The sequence below is a fragment of the Fulmarus glacialis genome, unplaced genomic scaffold (assembly GCF_000690835.1).
Source record: "Fulmarus glacialis isolate BGI_N327 unplaced genomic scaffold, ASM69083v1 scaffold41653, whole genome shotgun sequence".
NCBI classification, from domain to species: domain Eukaryota; kingdom Metazoa; phylum Chordata; class Aves; order Procellariiformes; family Procellariidae; genus Fulmarus; species Fulmarus glacialis.
The window spans coordinates 32,092-43,133 of NW_009204368.1; the positions used below are offsets into that span (position 1 = coordinate 32,092).

The 11,042-nt window shown below is 34.5% G+C and overlaps 1 protein-coding gene across 1 annotated transcript in view; it reads right to left on the reverse strand.

The window, feature by feature from the left end:
• The window catches only part of CFAP54 (cilia and flagella associated 54), a gene marked incomplete at both ends in the record, with an annotated part of 29,912 nt that extends 20,686 nt beyond the window's left edge, over positions 1-9,226 (reverse strand). The window contains 5 exons of the mRNA XM_009574963.1: positions 463-565; positions 5,123-5,292; positions 6,854-6,948; positions 7,573-7,789; positions 9,173-9,226. Of these exons, the coding sequence (XP_009573258.1) occupies positions 463-565; positions 5,123-5,292; positions 6,854-6,948; positions 7,573-7,789; positions 9,173-9,226 (639 nt within the window). The remainder of the gene's footprint in view (positions 1-462; positions 566-5,122; positions 5,293-6,853; positions 6,949-7,572; positions 7,790-9,172) is intronic.
• Between the last annotated feature and the right edge of the window lie 1,816 nt (positions 9,227-11,042).

The window sequence follows — 11,042 nt, forward strand, 5'->3', positions numbered from 1 at the left end:
AGTCAGCTGAAATCTTGCTAAATTTGGAACACAGCAATGACGTGAACTGTTCTGTTTGGCTCTTTAAAAGAGGATACTCTGAAGTAGGTTTTCAATCAAAAAACCTAAAATACCTTAGCTAAATAATACAAGATTTTCACCTGATAGCTATTTTTTCCACCTACTGTTTGTTTGGGGTTTTTTAAACAAAAGGAGATTTTCAATGCTGGCATTTGAGAGTATACAAATAAAACCTGTAATTCCTAACCACATACAAATTAAAATGATGATTATAGACTTATTGAATATATTATAGGCAAGCAGGTAACTGAAGCATGTCATACATCATTTTCTCCCCAGGTTAATGGCAACCACATAATACAGATGACTGCTATGTTCTAGTATTCTGAAAAATCACTCAACACTTAATACAAGACTTCATATACTAAGAAACAGTAGTTTAAAACAAATATCCACACATACCGAACACACCCTTTCATCCTTTTCTTCCTGAAAATGTGTCACTTGCATCCTAAAAATTTTTGCATCTTGGAGAAGTCGAATTGCAGAGAAAGCCAAAGCAACGCTGTGTTACAAAACAATATTAGTAAAAAATACTAACTATATTAGCCATTTTATGCTTTTATTATAATAGATACTTCATTTCTGGCTACATCAGAGATGTCTATCAGCAGTTATCAATTTATGCTTCAGTTGAACAAAAAAATTGCACTCGGAGTATATTCTGAATTTGTAGGCACTGCAGTATGGAAGTGAGAAAACAGCAGTAAGAGAAAAAGTTTTGCCAATAACAGACATAACCTGATAATAATGGATAAGCCAAGATATATCATACTCTGTTGGAGCAATCAAAACAGAACTCCACTATAACTTTCAGTTACACATATCTGTCTTCAGGGATGGGCTTTTAGAAATTAGAAGATGTAAAAATACTGAAAATGACAAAATATATTAGGAGAGTTCTGTATCTCATCCACAACTAGAGAGGTAAGAAAACACCTTCCTCCTTAAAGCCTTTCCAGACTATATGTTAATCCTTCTGTTAAATCCAGATGCTGTCTTTTTAAAGCTTTCAGATACACTGCTCAATTTCCATGACATCTATAGAAATGTATATCTCTAACAGCAGACTGTGAATACTATTATTTTCATGATATGAAGACACTTGCAAAACCAACATAGTGAGAAGATTTTTTTCACAACAGCATTTGTTGCCCAAAGAACATGCTACTCAAAATATTCTGAACTGCCAAAACCAATGTCTCATCGTATTAGTTTTCCATCTCTAATTGTACATTTTCCCCTACATCTGTAAATCTCTACTTTCCTACCTCTTCTCTAAAACATTTTGAGCGTTGGGTTTTTTTTTTTTACAATTCTACTTATTCTCTACCCACTGAAACATATTTTCCTAATGATGCAAAAGTACCTGAGGATATCCCTAGCAGGTTAATCGTTTAAAATGTATAACCAAAATTCTCATCTATGCTGTCTTTTTACATAGAGAGACTCTCTTAACATAGAGACTGGCTGCTATGAAGTAAAAGAAAAAAATAATTTATGAACACCTTAAGTCCTTTTTACACTGCCAGAACACTGTGAAGAGTTTTTAAAGCAAGAGAGATTCAGGCTCTGTGAGAATTTACTGCTTTTGAGAAGTTCCAGATTAATTGTTGTAAAGGCAAAGTTCTTGATTCATGCACAAAGAAGTCAGAACAAGAGCAGCAGTGCTCTGAAATTACTCACATTATTCTGCCAACATGTATCTAACCACAGGATGGATAACCTCCAGAGATAAGAGGGTAGTTAAAATCTTCCTGTCATTTCTGATTCTATCCTGCTTGCTGTTTTTGTGATGTGAACTGGATGGATTACACCAATTCATCACAAATAGACCCCAAAGTAACGAGAACCCAAACTGTTAATATCTTGCCTTTCAGCTCCCAGAATTCAGTCCTTATGAATCTCCTTCATCATCCCTTTACCTCAGTTTTATTCAACAAAATGAAACCAGAATAAATCAATGTTGAATTCGATGATAACCGTCTCTCTAACAATGGAAAAGAGGAAACAGAATTTGCTTATAAAAGCAAAAGAGACAGTAAGGATAATGCAATGAAATATCCTGACTGCTTTTCTTTATTAAGAAGAGTTTTCCCCTGAAACCAGGCATCAAAGTTAAAATTACAGCAAAACCTGACATTTTTCAAAACGTTGTTTGAGATGCTATGGCTAACATTTCTCCAATACGTTGGAGAAGGTGCAGCACCCAAGAGTATATACAGGCTTTTAAGGAATATTAACCTAACTTCTTGAGCACACTGCTTCCAGTTAACTGCTGTTGTCAACATTTAGCAACTCTGAAAATGATGCCATTTTTACCTACATGCTTACACATAAATTTCATGAGCAAAATGTAGACCACAAGCCCAAAGGTTCATATATGTACTGTTTTAAGCAATAATGTATTCACATAAGACAAGCCCATATTTGGGTAAGTAGAATCCTCACATACTTAGGGAGGACACCATGTAAGTACTCTGCTTGAGATCAATGGAATTAGTCCTATACATAAACTTACTCTGAGGCATAAATTTTTTGCAAGACAGAGGCTGTAATGTAGAAGCTTCCCTTGATGAAATTTTTGTGACCCTCTTCTGCTGTCAACAAGAGTGATGTGTCTATATATTTCCCTTGACAAAATACACATCCTTTTATCAGCTGAATCAGAAAGTGACAAGATGATCAAAATAGGAAAGTACAGCTGACTATAACAATTTCACCACTAAGTCATTTCGCCAAAGGAAAAAAATGATGAATTTCTGTAATATCATGCAAAGTTTGAGTTCTAGGCTGGCAGGCAGGAAACATTCAGCTGTCTGAAGGAATGTTTCATTTGTATCTGAGGCAGATATATCAGCCGTTTCCATGGATGGCAGTGCAATAAAATTGTAAAATAGGTTAAAAAAACCCAAACCCTTTCTTTGTTTGTTGGTGAGGTTTTTTTTTCCCTGCTATCTGACCACTATCAATATATAAGGCCCATTAAACACCCATCAAAAATTTGAGTGTCCCAAAAAATGATCCATAAAATGCTTGACATCCATTGGAACCCTTGATACTCTAAAAAAGTTTCTTCGATCTGAGACAAGTTATAAGCCAAGAGAGAAACTACACTCTAGGATATAACTGCATGTCAAAAAGAAGTGTCCTGCACTGAAAACGGTTTGCATACTGGAACCAGTTTAGCAGGGTGAGAAAGTGTGGATCAGAACTCTACTAATACAGGTTTTATCAAGCCTAATATCAAGCTAAATAGGTTTTATGCACAGGATATTTCATAAGTCTGCATGCTGGTCCTTAGTTATTAATACGATAATTTTATAAAATCCACAAGGCACTCAAAATCATGATGAGGTCACTGTCCAGTGATTCGTTGTTTTCTCTTTCACAAATTTATGGTAAATCAATCTAATTCAAAAGGCACTGAAATAGATTAATATTTCATTATGAGAAATGTCCACAAATAGCCTACAAGTTCTTACTTCACATTTTCACTAATGACATTACTACTAAATTATTACAATGCTAATATCTGAACTTTTGGGAAACTTCTATCTTTTAAAATAACATAAGCAAAATCCGGGTGGAAGACCATGCTGCAATACTCTTACTGTTTTCAGTTCAGTAGTCTACACAGCACTGTAAAGCTCCTGTCCTTGTTAATTTTATTTTTTTATTGCTGTACCGTAGAAGGTGCTACTTAAGGAATTGTGCTACTTAAAGGCTATCTAATTTGGAGGTTTGTTTATTCACCTAAGAGAGCTGGGAGAAAGAAGATAGTTTGCTTTTGACATAGAAGAAAACATTTCTTTTTTGTTAATTGGGTAAGAAGGAAAAAAAAACCCATTGAGACTGGTTTATCTGTCACCCAGCTGAATCACCTACCACTTCATCAGTAAGAGTGTTACAGCAATCTTCACCAGTATTCCAACAATAAAAAAATGTTAATTTTGCTTTTTGCTTGGTGCTTACTATAATGTAAGATTTCCTGTAATAATTTTGGTGTGTTTAGTCAGATTAGACCTAACAAAAGTTACCAATACTGATTACATTCTACCTAATCTCAATATAGTCTGGCAATGACAGTGCTACACCTTTATACGCTGCATCTCTAGTTAACAATTTGTACCCTCAAAGATTTTTCAACCTAATAAAAAATTAGATAAAAAGAGCTTGACACTAATAAAAATTATGTATTGTTAAACTATTATCCTTCTTACACAAATTAATTTAAAATTACAGGTATGCTAAACAGAAGAATCCTCCTAGTTAAAAGATCAAAATAATGTTCAGAATTTAACATCTACCAAGAGTTAATATATTTCTGTATGCGCCATACATTCAAAGAACAGCACAAATGTAATTTCATTAAGTTCTTCAAAAGAAATCAGAGCCTCAAAAAATCACAGAATTTGAAAATTATAATTTGGAAAAAATACCTGGCAGATCATGTAAATACAATAGTATTTTATGCACTATCACTAACAATATAATTAACGCCTGCTAAAATCTATTCTAATATGTTAAAGGTTACATCAATGCTTTTTAATCAAATTAATTTTTAAAATATAATTTTAACATTTTAATTTGACAGCAATAAGTACATAAGAGGAGATGTTCTTTTAGGACAGTAACACAGATCATTCTAGAACAAAGTAGAATTCAGTAGTTCAGAGATAACATCAGTGCTCTGCTGTACACTTTAAAATTATAAAAAACGCATGACCTGACATATCCAGACTTCTACTTTAACAAAAACAGTGAACATTGCATCTTTTTCTTTGACTTTGTATAACACTGTATCACAAAAACACCTCACAGAGAAATCATAGGCCAATAACTGATAATCTTTTAAAAAGTAAAATAAAGCAATAATAAAAAATGAAATGCCAGTGTAACTTGTATTCATAGATATACTAGTGGGGTTGTTATAGCTTGTTACTAAGATTTAGAATATTAAAGTAGACATAAAGGATTCAAAGAAAAAATTGCTGGATTTTTTTTTTAATCTTCTGTAGTCAAAGCTGTGCAACATCAGGCTGTTCACAATATTACTTACCTGAAAGCTGCTTGATGCCTTTGCTGAGAAATAGCAGCAAGCTGAAGTTTGGCCTCAATAAGAGCCTCTAAGTCTTCAGCAGAACACCAAGATATCTCCCCATCATATTTGTCCTGTATGTTCTGCACAAGATGGCTAAGACTTTCTTCAGCTTCTGTTAATAAAATCCCCTAGAGAAGAACACAGCATTGTATGATTTCAAAAAATAATGAAAGAAATAAAATTTCTTTAAAAGTATTTTATTCTGTTATAGCCTACTATTACTGCACCCTAAAACAAATCAACTTGAATACAATATGCCTTTTCTATAAATAGCAGGGGGGTTTAATTTTGCTTTTTTCAGGTTTACAGATTCAATGTGTTGAAAGTAGCAATATCTTAAGTGTGCCTGTACTATTGCAATTTATGCTTAACTACATATTTTATGGCTTAGCAATATTACTCAATAATTTTTCATTCTTATCTTTATCTTACAGCTATACTTGATAATTTTATACTATACTTCTTACTATGCTCAGTAATTTTAAACAATAAAATACAATATTAAAATACAACATTAAAGATGTTGCAAGAAGTATTACATTCTCTTCTATCTGTATTTTGACAGATCCTTGAGTGCAGTATGTATCCTGAAAGTTCAACTGTAATTTACAGTTGTCTTTCTGACAAACAAAGCTGTAAGAAGCTGTAAAAACCAAATCTAAAAGAAAGTTAATTTTAAATAAAATCTCAATCGCGGCACTTTCAGCAGAATTAAAAAATAATTCAAAGGTTTGTATCAGCCAATATCTTTTTTTGACCAGTTTCCTCAATGAATTCAGAACTCTACTTAAAAAAACAAAACAATAAAATGGTTAAAGAAAAATCAGAAGGGTAAGAAATATATTATGTCACTTAAATGAGCCCAATTCAAATTAATATCATGTTTCTATCTTAGTTATTTTACAGATGCTGTTTCAAGTTATTCTGTAGCTAGACTAAAACTTTCAAGTTTCTAGTGTATAGCATATACCAATTGCCATACAAAATCATCCTCTATTTCTCCAGATGTATTTTGTACATTACTTTGTTTGTAACAATGGCCAAAAGTAGATACTTCCAAAGTGGAAGACCCCTCTGAAAGAAGAATCTGTCAGCCCTCAATTTTGGTCTTTTTGTGATGTGAAACTGCCAAGCATGAAGTTTACAATTAAACAAAACAAAAACTAAACCCAAAAACAAACAAACAAACAACCCCCCTTCAAACAAAGCAGCTAATAAGCTGCGGTATGTTTTCTCCAAAATAAAGTATCAGAAAGAGGAACATGAAAAATTTGGGACATTTCACATATGGTAGACAATGGTTTTCCATTTATTTGTAGAGCATACTGCCCCATCGAAGAGTCTCTGACATGTTTTATAGGTGCCACCCTCTGAAAGGAGATTATTTTATCCTTGAAATCCCTTTCAGTCTTCACCCTTGTTGCTGAAACAGTCATACTGAGATCTGATTGTGACAATATTTCCCATGGACATTTATACAGCATAAACTAGACCGTTTGAAAAACTGCACCAAACCACCAGGCCTTCATGTATGGCTAGTAAGATTACAATCAGATTAGAAACAGAAATTTCTCATCCCCTTATTCATGCCATCCTCCCATCACAATTTCTGTTACATTGAAAGCATTAGCAATGTTTTTGGAACAATCTGTAGTTTCTTAAGCCTTTTTTCCTAAAAACCAAAATTACCTTCAGCATGGCCATATTTAATTCATCTTTACAGTCAATGAGCTGCACCATTGTGCCTCTTTGTTCCTGTTGTCTTGAATTCTTATCAGCATCAACTGTCAAATACATTTCAGATGAAATTTCAGATAACAGACACAGAACCAAAGCATTCTCAGTAATTTGAAGAATATGACCCTTTTTTCTCTATTTTTCTCTATTGAGCAAATGGCCTTAAGTTGCGCCAAGGGAGGTTTAGACTGGACATTAGGAAAAACTTCTTTACTGAAAGAGTGGTCAGGCCTTGGAACAGGCTGCCCAGGGAAGTGGTGGAGTCACCATCCCTGGAAGTATTTAAAAGACGTGTAGATGAGGCGCTTAGGGACATGGTTTAGTGGGCATGGTGGTGTTGGGTTAACGGTTGGACTTGATGATCTTTTCCAACCTTAATGATTCTGTGATTCTATGATTCTATAATTTATAGTTGGGACTTTCAATATCAAAATAAGTGAGGAAGAATGGAATACAGCTCTAATAATATTAGAGATATTAGCTAAAAAAACCTTGAAAAATCTTAATGCTTATTATTCATTAATGACTGATTTTTCCAGCAACATTTAATATGAATATTTTTTATAATATGACACGTTAATGCATATGCAGTTAAAAGTGGAAAAACTATGCTTAAACATAGTTGCAGAAGTTGCAGAACAAGTGCACTTTTCCACCACCCTTATAATTACCTTTTACATTTGATGCTGTAATTCTGTTTGGCTCCTTCAAGCTGTTGTTATCGACAGAATAGATGTGTTTTTCCACTTTTTCAGGTATATTATTTATTGTGGCAGAAAGACAAATGATGAAATGCATTTTGGCTAAGGTTAATTTATTCATAATTTGTTGGTTGCACAGTGGCACCATTGTTAAAGACAGACTCCAATTAAATATGTCTTCCAGTACCTACAAGAAAATTAACAATTGGGACTATTTAAAATGACATATTTTACATTTTTCTTGTTCAAGGCATATTCTGCTTCTATTAATAATGATGTTTATCAACAATTAACACGAATAATATTAGTAATGTGCTCTTAGTCATTATGGATATGTTGCTGCTTTCCTTTCCAAACTTAATTCACCCCTTAGCAGCACTTGCTAGAGCCTCAGTGATCAGTTTTCCAGTAGAAGGTGCATCTATGAAGTTATAGCTATTACTCTGGGTGATTTTTAGTTTTCTGCATTGTCCATAGCACTCTCTGAGCTAAGATGGTCACAAAAAATATGTAGGTAAATCTGTAGTTCAGAAATCTCAACTCAAAGGAAAATCTATTGTTACAATTCACCCTAACTAGAAAGATGAAGCAAGGAAAAAAATTCTTGTATTTAGCATATTTCATAGAATCTTTTTGTTATTCCTTATAGCATCCTTGTTTTATCTTGAGTTTAATATTCTTACTTTGGATTAATAAATTTAGAAGTTGAAAGTTTACACAGCTTTGCAAAATCATAAGGAGACCAATAAGAGTCCCGTATAGACTGTGAAGTGTTCAAATCAAAAGCTCAAGATAAAGCACAACTTCAAAATAAATCTGAAACTAGTGAGATCAAAAGCTGTCAAGATAGACATCTCATTTCTGTCTTCTAATATCAACTGTTGTAGGAGACACACAAGCTTACTCTAAACAAAAGAGAGAAAAGTGGAGGGAAAAAGTGAGTTTTTTCTACTTTATCACTTTGGTTTTTCCACATTCTGCTAACATTTACCCCACTAGCTCAATGGACCTGTGACAAGGCAAATGAAAGAAAATTATTAAAACTGAAAAACAAAAAAGAAATCATTGATAAACATGTGATTTTAATTAAAATGAGAAATGACTGCTCATTAACTGGTTTACAGATTCACCTTTCCCCCCACACCCCCGAAATACACTTCAACCCCAATCTGAGTTAGGACAAATCTATGAAGACAGCTCTGACTGATAGAAATTATAAGGCTAGATGACTGATATTCTTGGTATTTTAGCAGGATAAACACCAGACCCTACGTACCATGACAAAACCTGAATTCTACTAGTATGTTTTGCATAGACAAGTCACAGATTTGTACAGATTAGGTCTCCCATCTGAAAAACGGTTATAATGATACTTCCCTCTCCCTTGACAAGTCAGCCATAAAATTCAAAATTTAGGAAATGGTAAACTGTTGAGGAGAATATGTCTTCTATTTACTGGTTTTCACTAATAACAAGTATATTTTCTGAACCAAATAATCTCTAACTGATGTCAGAGAAATAAATATTTATGTCTAGCATAAAATTTTTAGCTCTTTCAGACTTTTTTTACCTGTAAATTTGAAACAGTCAGGAGAGATTTTGAGGAGTCAAATTTCGGTAAGGCCTGTAAAATGGACAAAACCAAAAATAAGTAATGTGTTACAATATGAGTATAAAATAAGTGAGTTAGCAGAGCAGTGGACAAGTGTAGTGCGTTTCCAACTATACTTTGAGGGCTCTGACAACAATTACTTGGCTTCTACAGGCTTTACATTTCTGAACCATAACCCAAGACACAGAACTATCCCTACACCTTCTATGCCATTCACCAGGATTCTTCAGCTTGAAGCAAGGGGAGAAAAAGGCATAAACCAACAAAAATCCTTTTCCAAATTCTAGGAGTTCTATGGACACCAATCATCAATTGCCTTTATATTCTTTACATTTCTGAATCCCAAACCTAACTCCAGACTTAGCACATGCCTCCTCTGCTATTCCCCAGAGCACAGATCTGTGAATGGAACAAAAACAAGAGCTATAGGTCAAAATGAACTTAAGACCTCAGCCTCCTTAAGGGCTCTAAAAACAACTATTTCTTCACTTATATGTGCTTCAATTTTTTGAACCCTAACCCTAATTCTAGTCCTTGCTCAAAAACCCTTTAACTTTTCACCAGAAGACAAATCAGTCTACTGAGGGGAAGGAAAAGGCAGAGGTAAAGGTCATTTCCAGCCTTCATCATAACTGAGAGCTCTAAACACAACTGTCACTTGGGTTCTATGTGGTTTTTATTAACTCTTTTATTAACTCTATACTCCAGATAGTCCTCTATCATCTCTGTCATTCCCTGGAACATGGGTCCTTCTTATTCTGAGAGCTGTGCAAAAGTCCAGCAAGCACTTAGCTTCTACATGCGTCACACTCTAACCAGAGACCTAATGCTGAACGTCCTCTGCTGTTTACCCGAACACTCACCTGTGAACCCGGTTAGAAAAAGACAAGTGACAAATCAACCAGACTTCATCCTAACCCTGTGAGCTCTTCAGACAATACACAAATTAAGGAAAGGATTTAAAGATGCATTTTAACCTGACTAGCATCAGTAAGGAGTAAATGCATTCCTTACTGTAGCCATGAACAGGGAAGCTTTGCAGAACCAACTCCAGTGAGGACGCTGATAACTCTTTATGGCTCAACCTAGTGAGAATGTAATGTAGCTTGTGCTCTGAGGAAAATCACTAGATTTCAGTTTCTTATCTTCCCATGCAGTTAATATGAAAGTATCACTGGCAAATTAAAAAGGTCACATTTTTTGATAAATATTTTAATTTTACTTTTTATTAAGTTCATGTTTCATTTAAAACCTAGTACCACAAACCTGCAATACCACTGCAGGTTATTCTAGGAGGAGTGCTTGTCCATATTTCTGGGTTTTTAAATGTAAACATTTGACATCCTATCATAAATGCAATTGTAATTATTCCCTTATTAATTAGCTTAGACATTGATTTGTTGGCTATTGCCAGAAAAGATACTGCTGCTCTGTGCTGGTTATAGCCATTGTGAGTCTGCAGGGTAAAGACAGTCAGGCCATGGGTCAGCTGGAAACTCCCTCTCAGGGTTTTGGGAGGTGGGAGGGGGGAAATTTCCCTTCAAATCGGCTCATTAAACTCAATTTGCTCTGCAGTGCCAGCTTCACTGCTGGCACTTCACTGTCTACAACACAGGGTAAGGGAAGCAAATGTGAAGTCATGGAGGTGGGTTAGGAACTCCCCTTTCAGCACCAGCCTGTAAGTATCACCAGATTAGAAATATCATCCTATTGCATGTATAGAATGTGGCTGTACAATCAAGTTAAATCTATGATGCTGTCAAAAGGTGTATCCCTACCCGTCCCACTAGTCTTCTATCACATAGAATCATAGAATCGTAGAATCATT